This window comes from Paroedura picta, chromosome 1 (genome assembly GCF_049243985.1).
Source record: "Paroedura picta isolate Pp20150507F chromosome 1, Ppicta_v3.0, whole genome shotgun sequence".
NCBI classification, from domain to species: domain Eukaryota; kingdom Metazoa; phylum Chordata; class Lepidosauria; order Squamata; family Gekkonidae; genus Paroedura; species Paroedura picta.
This window is the reverse complement of record NC_135369.1, coordinates 25,607,819-25,626,593: the sequence shown is the minus strand read 5'-3', so window position 1 is coordinate 25,626,593 and position 18,775 is coordinate 25,607,819. Positions and strand designations below refer to the sequence as shown.

Genomic DNA, 18,775 nt, shown 5'->3' with positions numbered 1-18,775 from the left:
TCTAATAGCCGCAGGAGCAGGGAAAGTGCAGTGGAGAAGGGGATGCCCTGTTTGTCTGTTTCCCCAGTGCAGTTTTGAGGATGGAAGAGAAAGATCTCACACATACCCTTCCACTGAAGCCTCCCAACCTACACAGCCATTAGTCCACATAGGTCTGTGATCTCAGAAATAAACGGCCTTTAGATCAGTGAGGGGATCAACGCAGGGAAAGTCAGTGACCGAAAGCAAGATCCAGCTCCTCTAAGAGGATCAGTAAACGCTAAAGGATTATTATTATTACTAATAATCATTATTAATTTTTATTTTATATATATAATGTGTTGTTAAATGTGATACCAGTGAAGACTAAACTGACGACTCCTCCTATGGTCACAAGAACTTAAAGGAGAGCCCTGCTGGATCAGGCCAGTGGTTCATCTCATCCAGTATCCTGACTCACACAGTGGCAAGACAGTTCTTCTAGAGCAGGGGTAGTCAAACTGCGGCCCTCCAGATGTCCATGGACTACAATTCCCAGGAGCCCCTGCCAGCATTCGCTGGCAGGGGCTCCTGGGAATTGTAGTCCGTGGACATCTGGAGGGCCGCAGTTTGACTACCCCTGTTATAGAGGGCCAAACACAAGGCATCGAGGCTGAGGTTGCCTCTTGACTCTGGGATTCAGAGGGATTCATGCTTCTGAATGTAAGGATTCCCCTCAGTCACCATGGCTAGTAGCCACTGATAAACCTATCCTCCATGAATCTATCTGCCCGGTCTCTTAAAGCTGTTTATTCCTGTGGTCATGACTACATTCTCTAGCAACAAATTCCACATTTTAATCATTCACTGCACAAAGAAGTATTTCCTTTTGTCGGTTCTGAATCTACTGCCCCACAGCTTCATTGGATGCTCTTATGTTCTACCATTTTTGGAGAGGGGGGGAAATTTCTCATTGTCAGCTCTCTCTAACCTATGCCCAATTATGTTAGTGATGTCAAACAGGGCGTTATCCTGTAATTTGTAAAAAAAAAATCCTTTTTTGTCCCTTTGTTTCAAATCTTATCAGTGAGGTTATCACTATTAGACTAAGCAGAATGGCTTTGCCCTGAGGGTCACCTGGTACCTATGATACTCTCTTCTAGGCACCAATCATAATGTTTCTGTTTACCCAGACTTTTAATCAAGGGGCTCAGCTTTTGACACCGATTTATACAGCACTTTTAGCCTGAAAAGTGTTAGATTTATTTTAAAGCTGCTCAGTGATTTACGTGTGTGTTTGTGTGTTCTGGCTGGGTTTTAAACAAGAAGTTATGTTTTGTTTTGTAAGACACCTCTGGCATGTTCCCTGGAAAGGCAGTGTAAACATTTCCTAAGCATACAAGTCAATAAGCCCATTGGAGATACTTGGTATTAATATATGTGCTATCATTTCCAGCTTCTGGCGAGCCAATGAATCCATGGCCTCCAAAACATCCCGTATTCAAAACATTCAAAACTGGCAGTCTTCAAACAAAGGTTGGATACACGCTTTTCTTGGATGCTTTAGGACAGGGGTAGTCAACCTGTGGTCCTCCAGGTGTCCATGGACTACAATTCCCCAGCTAACACTGTCAGGGGCTCATGGGAACTGTAGTCCATGAACATCTGGAGGACCACAGGTTGACTACCCCTGCTTTAGGATGCTCTGGGCTGATCCTGCGTTGAGCAGGGGGTTGGACTAGATGGCCTGTGTGGCCCCTTCCAACTCTATGATTCTATGATTTCTGTATTAGGGACTCAGCCTTTTATCCATTTACCCAATCATCGGTTTTGGCTGCCTGAGACATGTGCTTGTTATGAACAATTTGTTGCCTTCGCTGAATTCTAAGAGTCACTCTCCTGTGCTCCTAGCCCAAAATTCCCTACAGGATTTGTATTTAATGCTATCAACATATATGATGGAAAGGTTCTGAAAGTTGACCTCACTGAGGGAAATGACGGGGATCATCCAACTGATTTTACTAACAGAAGAACTGTAATTATCCCAAATGCATTCAAAAACAACACACGCCTCTATTTGAATATACAGAGAACCCTACTTTAGATAGAGATCTTCTTTCAGCAGCTGGGCAAAAGGGAGGACAAGCATTCCGTGCCAACTAGAATGTCTGACTAAAGCCTAGAACATTATGTTTATGAATTAATTGACCTGCCCCTATTAAGCTTTGGCACTGTTTTGTATTTCTGAAACAATCTGAGACATGACTTAACAATACAAACTATGGCTTATTTCTTGTTAAGTGTGTACTTTCGAGGTATCCTTTGAGCTAAACGCTTTATAAAAAATTGGGTGTTTTTTTTTTAAGGAATGCCACCAATCAAGATTATGGCCAGAGGCAGCCTTGAGAAGCCAGAAACCAACAGCTGAAAGGGGTCATTACACAGGGAGAGGAAACTGAAGACTCATGCTCTGGCCTATCATTAACAGAGCATGTCAAGTTCCAAGGCCTTTTGGACCCCACGGCTGTGTTAATGCATTACCCTGCCCATGGACAGAAATGGAAGCTGCATCTTGGCTCAAGGGCAAAGAGCCCTCCTCTCAAGACAGAAAAACTGCATTACAAGAGGCCCAATAAACTGGTACTCTTTACATTTGCTGGCAGCTGGAAGCAGAGAAACTTGCAATGGACAGGCCTGGAAACTTCGCTGGGTGCTTCTTGGACTTCTTCACTCTTATAGGCAGAGGAGAAACTGGAATGCTGCTGACAGGAAAAATTAGGGCTTTGTTTGTGCCACGCAGGGCAGTGAAAGGTATGGAGAGGAGCAAGGACAGACTTACAGTATGAATCCGCAGAATGTGCTTCATATGTCGAGTCTGGTCTGAAGCAAGCCAATTCTGACTAGGGGTATGTGATTTGGCGTGGTATATTACGAAAAAACCCTAATGCTGTGTGTGAGGGGGTATTTTTAAGCCAAACACAGTTCTCCTATTTAATCTGGGAGCTGAATCGCTAAGCCCAATTTGATTTGTCAAGATTCAAGATCCCCAAATATATATTTAGCTCCATTATACCCTCTGGAGCCATTACAGTCAATGGGAAATCTAACCTGTCTATTCAGTGGTCATAAGGAGGGTTAGGTAGAGGCATCAAATTTGCAGAGTAGATGCTGGAGACTGTCCTCAAAAGAACCACCAAAGTTCAAAAAGATTGGATCTATGGACACCCAAAGAAGGTGCCCCATCCTCCATGGTTTCCTATGGGGGGAAAATTGCTAGAACAAGCCCAGCAGAATGTCCCAGAGAATTTCTGCAGTGAACATCACGGGGGGGGGGGGGGGGCATTTTTGAAAGGCCAGCCCAGCAGCAGGACCAGTACAACACCGCCCAGCAAAACCAGTCACACTGTGCCCATGCCAACCCAACAGGACCAAGTCCACATCAGAGAATCACTGAAGAAGAAACTGAGGGGGAAGGGACATTTTGCAGGGACAGCAAAGCCAGTGCAATATACTAGAGCCCTGCTGCAGAACCATGTGCCACCCTAGCACTGCCCAACAGCAGAACTCAGAGACAGCCTGCTAGCGGCCCAGCAGCTCAACACAGTGCCCCACTGTGGCAAGTGCCAGCTCAACAGGATGATCTTGATAGGCTCGAGAAGTGGACTAAACTGAAAAAAAATGAAGTTCAATAGGGACAAATGTAAAGTTCTGCATTTAGGTAGGAAAAAACAAATACACCAATATAGGATGGGAGAGACTTGTCTTGGCAGTAGCATGTGCGAAAAGGATCTAGGAGTCTTAGTAGACCATACATTGAACATGAGTCAGCAGTGTGACTCAGTGGCTAAAAAGGCAAATGGGATTTTGGGCTGTATCAAACGGAGTATCGTGTCCAGATCACGGGAGGTGATGGTACCACTTTACTGCCAACCTCTTATCTCTCTACTACATTTCTAAGAAATTCGGACCCAAAACCAATTCCCATAGACCCTCCAAACCCAATACACAACACCCACTCAAACACAACCCCCCCCCCCCAACACACACAACAACTCCAACGAGCACATCACAGGAGGGAGGGATTTTTGGTGCCTTGTATCAAAATACACCCACTTTTTAAAAAAGAGTTTTGAAACTAACATTTCAGGAGAACAAAGTCAGGAAGAAATAAAATAGCAGACAGAGAGAATGGACTACCTCGGTCAGGAGGTTTCGAGGTATGCTTTTGTTTGTAACTATCTGAAATACAGAAAGAGAATAATGAGAGAAAGATGAAAACACTCTATAGGTCACAGACATGCACACAGTCAGCTATATAGAGCGATTAAAAAGGAGGAAAGAAAACGCTAACTGGTGTTAATTTCAAATTAAAGGGGGCAAATATAAAATTTGTACAGGACAGTAAAGGAAGAGAGAAAGAAAAGTAATTTCAAAAACTCATTCTTTGTAATTTTTTTAAAATTCTCGTCAGTTCCCCTACCCGCCCCATGATAATAGCCAGGTTTGCATGGGCAATAATTTCCAAATTGGTACACAGGGAATGGAAAAGTGAATACAGAGTTGAAAAAGGCAGCCAAACAGGGTTGGTTTTCTTACAGTGAAGGCACCTGTGTGGGATGGAATATTAGTAAAGTGATACCCAGGCAAAGCAGCTGCTCCTTCTGTGCTGTGTATATGCATACTCCACCCTGGGTTCTGCCAGAGAAGGAGAAAGGGGTGGAGGTTCTGTCGTACAGCACCTGCTTCACATCAATGTGACCACAGGTTCCATCCCCAGCATTTCCAGGCCTGGGAGAGACTCCAGGATCTCTTGCAAGTCAGGGCTGACAATACTGGGCTAGGCTTTCATGCCTGAAGCCAAGGAAATGAAGAAGTTGCCAAAATTTCTCATTCTGCGGGAGTTGACTTAGGCTGGGAGAAGGAATATGCAAGCATTTGCATCTCCACAAAACATTTCAGCAGGCAAAAGCAAGAGTTCTGTGAACCTGAAAGGCTTGTATACACCTAATCTGGGCAAAGAAAAGTCATAATTTCACAGCTTCTCACGATAAAGCAGTTCCTCACAACCTCAAAAGGCCAAGACAGAACAGGAAGTTCCTCTGGCTCTTCTAAAGCATTTTATTCAAATGAGACCAGACATGACATTCACCTGCAGCCCCACAGCCCACAAGATCAATGCCCTCTCTAGCAAAAGCACATTTGGTGTAGACTCATGACAGCTTCCACCCGCCAGGAACGCCCGCCTTAGTACTCACTGTCACAGGCATAAGGTTTGTCTCTGTCTTCCAAAATGGCTGCATCGATTTTTTTCCGGGCACCCCCAACTCCTTTGCCCTAGGGAACCGGAAAAGGAAATGAGGAAACACAGCCATGTGATATTCTGGCCCCAAAGCACAGCCAGAGAGCACAGGACACAGTCATCTTGCTGAAGCTAAGCTAAACAGACAGACCTGGGTCTAATCGGTGACCGGCTGGGAGATTTCTTGGGAATCCTATTTAAGCCACCATAATGGATGAAGAACAAGATATAGAAATATATAATAAATGAAACACTAGCTGGCCTAAGGAAAATAAAAGTTCTTGCTGGCTCTAGGAACTGAGATATGTTTTCAACCCCACATGAAAGGTAACAATACATGTGTTGTAAAGCAGTGGTCCGCAACCTTTTTTAGGCTGCGGACTGGTGGGTGTGGGAGGGCAATCCGGCAGCCGCACATGCGCGGCTGGGTTGCGAATGCGCATTTGTGCCATGCGCGGCCGCATGCGTGCAAACACGCATGCCCGGCCCGGCGTTTGCGCATGCGGTCGCACTTCCCTCTCCCCCCTCCTCCCGCAAAAAGAAGCTTGCGGCCTTGGGGGGCGGGGAGAGGGAGCCACGGCCTGGTGCCGGGGCCTTCGTATGGCATGTATAATATAGGCAGCAAGTGACCTAAACAAGCAATTTAGCTACATGAGGCAGACCCATTAACTGAAACCCATGAGATTTCTTGCCGTGATCCTTATGGATTATTTGTTGCAGTTAGTATAGAGAAATATTTTTAACACAGTGTACCAAGTTAACTATATGTATTGCACTTTTAAAACTGAATTTTCTCCTAATTTTTACAACCCGGTTTCTGTATTACTAAACTGTTTTATTGCATTTAAAAGAATGTCATTCAACTTGAGTCTCAGTGAGAAAGGCAAACTATAAATTTAGGCAAAAACAAATACAAGCATCCTATCTTCTTTGGATTGTGGATGCGGCATATACATTGAGTCCCCTTATTTTATGACAATATTTAAAAAGAAAATATGCAGGCATATATCCTTTCTCCAGAAAATACAGCAAAGGCTAAGTTGTTTAAAAACTATTTTCAAATCTCTTATCATTATTGGAATTGGGCAGGGGAGTAATTCTAATCAAACACAGGAAGTAGATTAACTGAGCTCAGGCACTGCCAAGGAGATGAGAAATGACAGTCCATTACTGCCCCCCTGTGGCAGACACCTAGAAGGAATTTTAAGTTTTAAAGAATTGTGAGCCTCAAAGTGGACAACTACTGTTACATCTTCCTCCTGTTGTTTTTAATTTGGTAATCCAGCTTGAGCCTCAGCAAGAGAGACTGTAAATAAACTAAATAAATAACTATAAATGACATGATAGCACACTAGGACGGCCTTTCTCAACTTTTTTACCATTGAGAAATCCCTGAAACATTCTTCAGGCTTTGAGAAACCCCAGAAGTGATGCAATTGTGCAGAATATGACTAGGGGTTCGCAACCTCTCCAGGCCCATCTTTGGCCATTGGGGGGGGGGAACAGGTGAACATGACCATATATGGTCATATCACCTGATAAATGTTTAACAATTTTTAAATGAAAATTAATTAACTCCCACCCGTTTGGGAATTCTTTCCAGGGCCGTCAAGAAGCCCCAGGGTTTCACAAAACCCTGGTTGAGAAAGCCTGCACTAAGAGATATCTACACCCCTTTCATATCCTTGCACAGGGCTCTGTCATTGCACTTTGCATTATATTTTCCCAATGCAGATCAAACCAGCGTGCAAAATTATTCTCCCATTACTCACTTTATCCTTACAACAACCACTCTTTGAAGCCACTGAGGCTGAGAGAGCAAAGGGCCCAACCCCTTTACTGTTCTGACTCCACTTTGCTCCCCTGCTTGTTCCCTCCTCTCCATTAAGCATCTTTTGTGACATGTACGATTCTCTCCCTCACAACTGGCCTAAAGCCAAAATTAAATTACATTCCATTTTAAAATTAATCATTCTAAAAGCTGCTGACTTCTCTCTAGTGAGAGAGGATAATAAATGTAAGCTTGGTGATCAAAATTATTCAACTAACGTTTGGGGCAGGGAGGCCTGAATTTTGCTATTTTTCCTGGCCTCAACCATATGCCAAGCAGAAGAGCTGCACCAGGCCAGGTGAGGTCAGTTTTAACTTCTTTGGGGCTGGGAGCTTTGAGCAAGTTTCGTCACTGGATCTTTGTCTCCTTGGAGGGACATAACACAGGAGGTGGTCCTGAAGATACAAAGGTCCCAGACCATTTAGGGCTCTGAAGGTGAGAACCAGAACCTTGAACCTGATTTAGCCTTCAATCTGGAGCCAGTGTAGCTGGGAAAGCACAGGTCAAACGTGTGCTCTCTACTGGGTCCCAGTAAGGGCCCGCACAGTCGCATTCTGGATCTGTTGAAGCTTCCAGAGCTTCATGGTAGAGTGATTTTAATAATAATACACTGCGTAGTGTATTATTTTTTTATTAATATTAATAATTAATATTAATATTATTATATTAATAATAATACACTGCGTAGAGTGATTTTAATAATAATAATAATAATAATAATAATAATAATAATAATAATAATAATAATAATAATAATAATAATAATAATAATAATAATAATAACGAGCAGGTTGCAGTAGTCCAGTTTAGAGGTGGTCGCTATAGTGGCCACGTCAGACGCCAACCACACTGGCTAGGTCGGATGCCAACAGGTAAGGTGCTAGTTGCCACACCTGTGAATGATGGTAAAATGCTTGCCAAGCAGCATTGGTGACCTGGGCCAACAAGGAGTCCAGGATCACACACAGGCCCTTGGTGGTGGCTGAAATACTTAATTGGACTCTCAAGAGCTGGGATTTGCACAGGCACACCAACACAGCCAAAGGACCTCCATCTTAGCTGGATCTAACTTTAGTCAACACTGCTTGTGTTAGTCCACCACAGCCTCCAGACAACTGGCCAACAAATTCGGGGGTACAGATGGATGGCCAGCTATCAACAGAGACAACTGGGTGTCATCTACATATTGATGACAGCCCAGCCTGAGTTTCCAGATCAGCTGGGTGAGGGGGTGTATATAGATGTTAAACAACATTGGGGAGTGAACAGACCCTGCAGAACCAGGGCATGCTGCTGGGAGGTACTCTCCCCTAGCGTAACCCTCTGACTCTGTCCCTGACCCTGGACGAAAGACTGCAGCAACTGAGGGTGGCCCTTTGTCTTCCCATGTTGGCTAAATACTAGGCAAGCAGCCCATGGTTGATAGTGTCAAACACAGCTGTTACCGATTTAGGAAAAGCAGCATCACCAACCTGCCTAGATCCAGTTGTCCATTAAGGTAACCAGAGCAGCTTCTACACCATAGCCAGGCCACAAGCCAGACTGAAATAGATCAAGAGCCAATGTTTCCTCTAAGAAGCTCTAAAGCTGTTTTCTGCCCGTCCACTCGACACCCAGAAATGGCAAATGCAAAACTGGGCAATAGTTGGCTGGGTCGGATGAATCCAGATTTGTTTTTTTCCAAAAGTGGCCTAACCATGACATCCAAGTTGTATCCAGAAATAGTGACCAAGCATGAACTCTGACAAAAAAACACACCACTGCAGAATAAGAGAGGCAGGGATTGGGACTGGAAGGAGCGGCACAATCCAGGCAAAACTTGCATGGCCCTGTGCTTGGATCGAGGGCGAAAAGTGGGAAGCCACTTGGGATTACCCTCATCCCTCAGCAGAGGAATAACAGAACGTTCCCAAGCTCTGCTTCCCTAGCTGTACCTTCGCCTTGCCTTTTCCTCTGCGTTTTGGCGTGTCTTCTTCATAATCCTCATCATCCAGGTCATCCAAGAAATCATCTGGTTCCAGGATGCGCTAAAGCCGAGAAATAGAGATCATCATTTGGAAACAAGCAGAAAGTGGATGGAAAACAGCTTCCAGAGCTGATCCAACAGGCACCTCTGTTAAGAACTGGGTTTGTCCCAGATTTTAATTGCAGTGTTTCTGAAGTTGTTACAAAACCAGTGACCAGCTGAAGACCACAAAGGATCTACAGTGCAACCCTAGGCAGAACTGATCTGGTTTAAGCCAGCTTGTAATCAACGAGATTAAGCTGAGGGTCACTCACATAGGATCAGGCTGTCAATCTGCTTGGCAGAAACAAAAGTAACACTGCATTACTGTAGCCTCAGCAATTCTTCCACACTTGGCGATGTAATAAATCCACTTCATTATTAAATATAATTGGGGGGGGGGGCTGCAGGGCCTGCCTGACAAGTCCTCTTTCCACGCTCCATTGGATGGACTTCATGAATCCCAACATCTGTTCACTTTAAATCCAGAGAACAGATCCCACATAGCAGACCACCTGCACTGTTCCTCAATAGGGCTCCATCTGATAAGTTACTTCTGATGTAGGTGGGAACTAAGAGGAACTCTGCTCTAAGTGTCTCAAGCTGAAGCAAGCAAAATTTTCCCACTGTTTTACATTGCAGCCAACTTATGTAGGCATGCATAAGCTAATTAAACAAAGAAAACACACAGGATGTGCAAGTGGGCATCTCATTCCCACAATTCAGAGTTAAACAAGGGCTGGCACACGCAAGCTCTTCAATAAGAAAAAGAATTCTCTCCCCCTTCTCTGCTTTCCTGGAATCTGGAAACAAACTACAAGTTCTCTCTTTCAGCTGCCTTACTAGGATATTGGCGTTGATGCTGGGAGCTGGCCAACAGTGTTATAATATTCAGCAGTTCAACAAGCCAAAAATGATGATGAAAACCAGAGAGTCCACCCCCCCCCCAACCAACCCCAATCCCTCTTTCCTGCAGTGATTTTTGCAAAGCAGACTGGTTTACATTTCACATTAAATTCCATCCTGGTTACAAAGGAAGTGTCCATGAGCCAAAAAGACAGTTTGCAATAAAAGGAGAAAACAAACAAGGAGCAGAAGATAGCAGAAGGCCTTAAGGAGGATATGGGGGGGGAGGGGGGGAGGCGGGGGGGGGAGATGTGACAGGACAATGCAGGAAGAAAATGAAGGTCCTGGAAACAGAAGCTACAGGCAGGATCATATCATGTGATTACACGGCACAAGTGGAGAATTTTGTAACAGCATGACTAATATAATTGAAACCATTACTCCAACCATGCACTAACAGCACGGCTCGCACGCAGTCCATCCACCAGAAAACTGAGAGGTCGAAAGCAGCTGAATTTCTCCGGAAGCATAAAAGGATGAGCATGGATTAGTGGTCCTAGTCACGGTTGAGAAAGCTTGCTCGCTGGAAAAACCTGGCACATAGCACCGGGTAACTTAACTGCCTGCCTATTAAACTGAAACAACATTCATGTTTATGAGCAGGCAATCCTTGAGAAAGTGAAGCCAACCAGATTTTCACAGTTACATCCTCTAGTTACCTATGAAAATACGCTTGACAAAAGAGGATGCATTCCAACTACCCACAGAAAATGGGAGAAGTCATCTGAAAAGGGGGAGGATATCCAGTGAAAAAGTATACACTGTACTATAAAAAAGAACAGACGGCATATTTATTTATTTATTTATCATACTTTTATACCGCCCTCCCCGGAGGCTCACGCATAGATACTAACTTGGCACAGACCAACATTTGAAGCCTCCCTCCAGGAAAAGAGCCATGTAAGTCGGAGGAAGCTGCCTTAGGCTGTACTTTGCGTGTATCGTGATGCAGGGAATAGAAAATAAATGCATGATGAATGGAAGGCATGTTTCCTTATATGTCGATAAAAGAAAAATTAATTGTTTGCATCCAACACTCCACACCCTTTGCTAGGCGGAAGGTCCCACATAGCCTTGATCCCAACTTCCTTTATTAGCATACAGGATATGCTACACCCTATAAATATTAGGGAGTCCCGGAAACGTTTCCAGTGCCTTGGAAACCTGAGATAAAAAGATGACGAAAACACGATTCAGAACTAAAGAGATCAAGCAAGGAAAACCAGGAGGCCTCTCACTTCATCTTCTAGGTGAAGTTTTTTCCCTTCTGCCGCCCCCGACAACAAAACAGAGAAGCAAGTTGAAACTGCAGTATAACAGAGGAGCTTTATGAGTTCTACCACGAATCCCCTTTTTAAACAGGAGACTGCCCTCTCTCTGCCCTACCTTACGAGCACGGCTGTTGGCAACGGGGAACTCGCCAAGGCTGTCTTCGTCAGTCCGAGGGTCAGGCAGGCTGCGTTTCTCAAGAGGGTCCGTCCTCAGGAGGGCCTCCAGGCTGCTTCCATCCTGAGAGATGATACCGTCTTTCTTTAGGGTTTGTTCAGTGTCTGCAAAAGAGAAGTCCCAGAGAGACAACCATTTTAGCCGACTGCTGCAAGAACAGGATCATGTGGCACCATAAAAGCTAACAGCTCTCTTGAGCTAGGGGGCTGCTTTCTCAGGGACAGGAAGGGCTACTCGCCAAAAGCAGGTATAGACACACACACACACACACACACACACACACACACATGGAAGCAGAGGGAAAGGAACTGTGGACAGGGGAGCCAGAAGGTTATGAAATGCAAGAGGACTGTGGCATCTCCATGCAAAGCTCAAATGTATACAAGATGAAAGGAGTATCCACCCACAACAGCTGTTATTAGGAACACCATCGTCCTCATTTTGCTATGCTGATTTATGCAGCTATTCCATTTGTTTACAGAGTTTGAACACTCAAAGGAGCAAAGCACCAGGATGCTCTAATGGTTCTAATGTTCTAACTGTTGTCTGCAGTCATTCTTCTGTGCAACTGGTGACCTGGAGGCAAGCAGGGAGGAGGTATGCTCAAGGGAGCAGGAAGTCTCCTACTGAGCCAATCAGGACGCTGGAGGAGATAATCTGAAAAATATCAAGAAGTTCCTGATCTAACTATGCTAAATACACATCTCCCCCTGCAGGACACTTTCTATTCTGCTCCATCATGCACACTGCATATTCCAACATCATTAGTACTGCAAAAGCTAGGAATCATAAGGGCAGCCTGAGTTGTGCCTAGATTGTCATGGAACTCTTTTCATTTCACAGCCTTTATTTCCTTTCTACGAGAATATACAGTGCACACCAATCAAGGACAATACTCTGCGCTTCGGACACAGCACAAAAGCTTCTGCCACAAAAAACCTGCTCGTCTTTCAGGTGTCACACTTGGTTGCTTTTGTAGAATGGAGCGTGTGCCAGAATCTCAACATGCAGGATTGTGTTTGTTTGTTTGTTTGGGGGTGGAGATTGAGCTAGAGCAGCATTTCTCTGATCTCGGGAAGGGAGGACTATACACGTGATAATAAAAAAATAAAATAAGCAGGTGTCCGAGGTTAGCCGAATCCCGTCAGACCTCAGAAGCTAAGCAGGGTCAGCCCTGGTGAGTACTTGGATGGGAGACCACCAGGAAGCCCAGGGTTGCCATGCAGAGGCAGGCAACAGCAGGCCACCTCTGCCTTGAAAACCCTACGAGGCACCTTCCACCATGATGCCAGCTTTCCCCAACTGGTGAGTCTCAATCTCAAAGCCTGTTAAAGTGGGTCCCTCAGTGTTACTGATTTGCACATGCTCAGTTTAGTCACTGTACTATAAAGGTTGAGGACTGAGCTAAAGGAGCATAGAAGGAGACTGGGTTTCAAGCCTTCTGACATCAAGGAACTGTTGCTGCTAAATCTACCATGAAGGAAACACTGCATATTGCAAAAGTATCTGGAAACTGTTGTATGGTGCACAGCAAGGCCAAAAGCATGACTGTCTTCACTGGCACTGGGTATGAATGGAAGGCATGACTTGGGACATACCAGCGTTTCCCTCTGGCCACATATCACAGGGGATGGGACAGAAGCAGTCACCAGAAGGATTTTCAGGAAAGTTAACAGTTCCTGATCTGATAAACATTGCAAGAGTTTCTGCAAATATGCCTTAACCCAGCAAGGGTCTTGTTATATTATATGCAGAGGGGCTGTAACAGAAGAACTTCCCTCCCAGAGGACCTCAGTGGAGAAGGCTTTCTCAGGAGGTGGAGAGTTCTCCTTCTTTGGAAGTTTTTAAGCAGAGGCTAGATAGTCATCTGACAGAAATGCTGATTTTATGAACTTAGGTAGATTATGAGTGGGTGGGCAGGAAGAGATGTGCCAGTGTTTGTCTCTTGTGGCCCTTCCTTGCATACCCAGGGAATTGCTGATCATCACTTTGGGATGGTAGGTGAATTTCCTCCAGGCTGGATTCTGGAGACTTTTGGTGAAGGGATCACTTGGGCATGATACTGGGGTCAGTGTGGGTGGGCAGGTAGTTGTGAGTGTCCTGCATTGTTCAGGGGGTTGGACTAGATGACCCTGGAGCTCCCTTCCCCTGCTGTAGGAGTTGCAGCATTAAGGTGGTTGAGAACCGCTGATCTACAATAATGGGTTCTCCATTAATATTATAGTAGCTGATAAGATAAAGCAGAGGAAACTGAAATATACAAGACCCAAAGAGGTACAGCCTTCGCAGGGTCGAAGTATGATTCTTTAACTTCTTTTTGGGGGGATGACAAGTCCTGGAGAGATGCTCCTGAAACCCACTCCTGTCATTATAAATACTCAATCAGACCAGCAAAGTTATTTTATCCTCTTAACCCTCTCATCTCCACTCCCAGGTCAATGCCACTTTTGACACCGCAGTAAAGCCGTGGTGGTTTGGAGACAAGACAGATGACATACCCGGTTTAATAGAAGGAAAGGAAAGCCTTGGATCCTCAGGAGGATGAGCACGGCGTTTTTTCCTCCAGCGGCGAGCAGGGTAGGAATAGAGCTGTCCAGACGCCAAACCTTCCAGGAAATAAAAAGAAAGGCTCTTCAGAAAAGCAGCACTAACGTGGCCTCTTCGGAGCTTTATCCGGGGTAAATCCAGATGACCCTTCTTTCATGCCTCTACAGAGCATTCCCATCATTCATCTTGGCCACTACTGGTCTATAAAACTGTAAAGCACTAACACAGAACTACATAAGTGATACTCTCCACATGGCTATCTTCTTCCACTGAATAGGTTTTAACAAGGAAGAAGGTACCCGCCTGTCCCATACCTCCCATGTGAGCTGTTAAGGAGCCAAGAAGAGCTGCTGCCTAGATCTAAGTAAAGCCCACAATCTTCTTGCAAAATGCTCCCCACACACAAAAAAAAACATGCTGTGATCTGAAGATCCAGGATCTCAAGTGCCTCAAAAGAACAGCCGCTCCCAACCTGGCCCTCTGTGCCGCTTCTCCATCCAGATGTAACAGTTGCTCTGCGCCACCCCAGTCTGCGAGTCCAAGAATGGCAGCCGAACACTCCTCTCAGCACACAGTCGGGCGTTGTAGTTGTGGCACTGCTCCATTGCGTCCTTGTAATACTGTTCACCAAGGCTGTGGAGTCAAAGAATGAAGCATCAGAAAAGACTTGTTCATACCAGAATCATCCTTCATGAACTCATATAACAGAACACACTGGAAAAGTGGGCAGATGTGAACAAGATGCAATTCAAAAAGGGTGATGCTGCGGCAAAAAAGGCTAAAACGGTCCTTTTGTATCAACAATAGCATAACACCCGAATTGCAAGATGTCATAGTCCTGCTATACACCACACCGGTGAGGCCACACCTAAAATACTGTGTGCAAAAAAGATGTGCCTGGAGTTCAGAAGAGAGCTACGAGGATGATGAAGGGCTTAGAGACCAAGCCCTATGAGGAAAAAGCTGAAGGGGGACATGATAGCTATGCTTAAATATCTGAAAGGCTGTCACTTAGAGGTCAGGGATCTGTTCCTTTTAGCAGCAGAGGATAATACTCACAATAATGGTTTTAAACTACAGGTGGAAAGGTACCCACAGGGGTAGTCAAACTGCAGCCCTCCAGATGTCCATGGACTACAATTCCCATGAGCCCCTGCCTGCATTCCTCATGGGAGATTTCAAGCAGCGGCTGGATGAACCATTATCAGGGATGCTGTATAGACTGATACTGCATTGAACTAGATTGGACTAGATGGGCTGCATGGCCCCTTTCAACCCTATAATTCTATGACTCCAGGCTCTCCACAAAGTAAAACATTGTCTAGTAAGCTGTTTGGCAAAGAAATCTCTCAAGAATTAAAGATCATTTGTGGTACTCAATCCTCCCTCTTATCCCTGTCTTCTTGATTTCTATGAAGAGCCCTCTCCCAATCCCTAATTTAAATATATATATATATTATGGGGAGATGCATCACCATACTTTCTCCTTACCAGTGAAGAGCTCTTCATTTCTCCTGCATTCACCTCTGACCACTGAGACTTTACATAGTGGGTGGAGAGTGTAACTTCCTTTCCAGCCCTTGCCCTGATCTAGGGGAGCATCTTCCCACTCCCATTCATTTTCTATTTGTTTCTAATTTTGATGCTTGCTTTTTAATATTTTGTACAATGACTGTATTGATACACCAGTTATGAATGTTTCGTTGTTTTATAATGGTCTGGTTTTCTCTTATTGATTAGCACCTATTTTTACTTAATCTGTAACCAGCCTGGAAACCATTCTTGGTTGAGAGCAGGATTATAAACGTTTCAAATATACAAATTCCTGCCATGATTCTGGGTGTATGATTCTGCTTTTTGACCCCAACCATCTCCTGCAGAAACTTATGGACGAGGCAATGGGGGGAGGGGGTCTGCCCCCTCCACAAAGACAGACACTTTTCTTTCTGTAGATCTGATACGCTGTTCATTAATGACTTTACCCCATCCCCTTTTTGGATATCTATGGTGGGGTTCACTTTTATTCTCCCCTCTCCTGTTCTCCTTTGGGACAGGGTGGATGAAGGCTCATTCTGCCCCTGCCCGTTCCTTCCAGATTTTTTTTTCCAAAAGTGAGGGAGGTTTTCCTTTCCCACCCTCAACATTGTTGCTCTAAAGGGACAGGGGGAAGCAGCCACAATTCCCTTCCCCACCCCCTTTTCCCTGTGGGATTTTAAGGGGTCGTTTCTCTTCCCCCTCTTCTAGCAACTCCATCACTAGAGTGAAGGCTCTACTTCTTTCATCAATCTGCCCATTTCTGAATCTTGGAACGGGGACCTCTGGATTTTTTCTCAAATTGTTTTGGGATTTTTAACAGATCGGCTCTTGTTTTCCTCCACTTTCGAAACTCTGTGGGGAGAACGGTTTTTCGCTCCCCTCCCCTTATGGGGGTTAGCAAACAAAATTTATTTAAGTTAAAACAAAAACTTCAACCCCGAACAATGAGAAGATATAACAACCTCCCCCTCCCTTCTTCTTTCCCCAATCCCACCACCACCCAAAGAGAAATGGAATCTTCCTGACTGCCTTCCTGCGCGCGCGCTTCCAAAGGGTTCGGGCTGTACCACTCAAGCCCGGAGGGGGGAAACAGAAAGAAGAGCAAGAGTTCCACTCACAGCTTCACCACATTCTGTACCACCGCCGCCATCTTCCCCTCTGCCGCCCGGGCCGCAGGCTGCTGAAGTGCGCGTGCGCCAAGACGGCGTTCACGCTGACATCGGCTTAATCCGTGCTCTATAGACGTCTCGTTGTCGCCCAAGAGCAGCCGCATGCGTACGAGTCCAACCGAGCATGCGCAATGTAAAGTATGACCAAATCCCACACCCTTCCCGCCGCCGCTACCGTCAACATCACAGTTACGCACGCGCAGAGAGGAAAAGGCAATAAGCACTACTGACGCCATAGACTTTGCCGGAGTTTGCCCAATTGCGCGTGCGTAAATACAATTCTGCCCTCTGCATAGGGCTAAGAAATTTCCCGGTCAGGCGCTGCTGCACAGTCTGAGAGCAAGTGTGTAACTATTAACATTTTAAAACCGCCCTGAGCCTTAGAGGAAGGCGGCATATAAATGTAATAAATAAGTATCAGGAGTGTGATGCTGACGCATAAGAGGAGGCTGAATGGAAAAAAATACTCTTAGTATATATTACTTTGTGCAACTTATGAGGATGAATTCCGTATACAGGAGAAACGAGCAGGAGTCCAGGAGCACCTTAAAGACTAACAACAGTGGTGAATCAGGACTCACAGCTGAAGAAGTGAGCCTTGACTCATGAAAGCTCCTTCCCTGCCACCAATTCTGTTAGTCTTTTAGGTGCTGCTGTCCTTTTGGTCTTTTCTACAGCTGGAGGCAAACACGACTGTCCATCTTGATCTTTCTCTACATCGTTGAGAACCAACTGTATCTGTTGTTAACAGTAGGAGAAGCCTGAAATCAGACCTCTGAAGCCGAGTTACGTTTGTAGCAATAAAAGGATCTGTCCATCCCTCGGAAGCCTGCATAACTCCTCAAAAAAGTTAAATTCCAAGTCCAGGAGCATCTCAGAGACCAACAACATTTTGAGGGGAAAGTTGCCTTTGGCAGGCGTAACTCATCAGAAAATTAAGCTGGCAGTGGAAAGTGGTGTCAAGTCACTCTGCTAATGTATGGCAATCCCATTAAGCAGTCAAGGCAAAAGTGGCTGTCTGCCACTGCCTTTGCCTAATGATCCTGCGCTGCCTTGGTGGTCTCCCATCCAAGTAGTAACCAGGCCCCGTCCTACACAGCTTCCAAGATATGACAAAACTGAAGTCGTCTTAGGCATCTTGGACAGAACAATAAACCTAAGAGTCTCAAAAGTGGTCATTGGGTTTAGATGGATGATGGTATTTGTAGTACCAAAAATTAATGGACTCATATGATCCTTGCACAAATGACCACACGCACAAATGCAATATTTGCAGTGGAGGCAAAGTTTACTCCTGAGAATCTAGCAAAGGCATCAGCACAGACTAGTGGTGGAAAGTATCTCTTCTCCGGAGGGTTTAACAGGTTCCTTTCTCACATAAGAGTCAGCGTCATGTAGTGGTTAGATTTTTGGACTCCGACCAAGGAGATGTTTTAATCCTCTCTCTAACTCAGAAGGTTGCCATCTGACTTTGGGCCAGTCACATTCTCTCAGCCAGACCTACCTGAAGAGAGGAGACTGATGTAACCCGCTTTGTTTCTCCATCAGGGAGAAAGGTGGGGTCTATTGTTAGGTATAAATCAAGTTTTGGCTATGGCTCATCAACAAAAGATTACTTCATCTGGCACAGGTGCAGCTCTTTCTTGGCAGGAAGCAAAATTCATTCCCTAATCAAAGTACCAGTAAAGAGCTATGAAAGCAGAGAGCAAACAGAGATGGACAAACTGAAAAAAACAGCAGTGGAGGTTGGGAAAACATAATATTTTGTATATTTTGTATCACATAAAAAACCGAAACAAAATATCCAGTGAAACAATAATAGCATTGATTTTATTTTAACCATTAAAGGCAAATGTAATAATTAGAACATCCTTCGGCTTTAAAACAGAGTTTACTAAAGGTAAAGGTATCCCCTGTGCAAGCACCGAGTCATGTCTGACCCTTGGGGTGACGCCCTCCAGCGTTTTCATGGCAGACTCAATACGGGGTGGTTTGCCAGTGCCTTCCCCAGTCATTACCGTTTACCCCCCAGCAAGCTGGGTACTCATTTTACCGACCTCGGAAGGATGGAAGGCTGA

At 45.0% G+C, this 18,775-nt stretch overlaps 1 protein-coding gene across 4 annotated transcripts in view; it reads right to left on the bottom strand.

Moving 5' to 3' along the window:
- DPF2 (double PHD fingers 2) overlaps positions 1 to 16,824 on the bottom strand; it is a 30,200-nt gene extending 13,376 nt beyond the window's left edge. The window contains exons 1-7 of one of the 4 annotated variants that reach the window (XM_077329274.1): positions 16,647 to 16,824; positions 14,465 to 14,625; positions 13,944 to 14,051; positions 11,386 to 11,549; positions 9,023 to 9,115; positions 5,214 to 5,292; positions 4,156 to 4,197 (exon numbers count right to left, since the gene is read on the bottom strand). In XM_077329274.1, coding sequence (XP_077185389.1) covers positions 4,156 to 4,197; positions 5,214 to 5,292; positions 9,023 to 9,115; positions 11,386 to 11,549; positions 13,944 to 14,051; positions 14,465 to 14,625; positions 16,647 to 16,801 — 802 coding nt within the window. In that variant the 5' untranslated portion in view covers positions 16,802 to 16,824. The remainder of the gene's footprint in view (positions 1 to 4,155; positions 4,198 to 5,213; positions 5,293 to 9,022; positions 9,116 to 11,385; positions 11,550 to 13,943; positions 14,052 to 14,464; positions 14,626 to 16,646) is intronic. The other 3 variants (XM_077329266.1, XM_077329290.1, XM_077329282.1) reach the window with 3 other exon arrangements.
- Between the last annotated feature and the right edge of the window lie 1,951 nt (positions 16,825 to 18,775).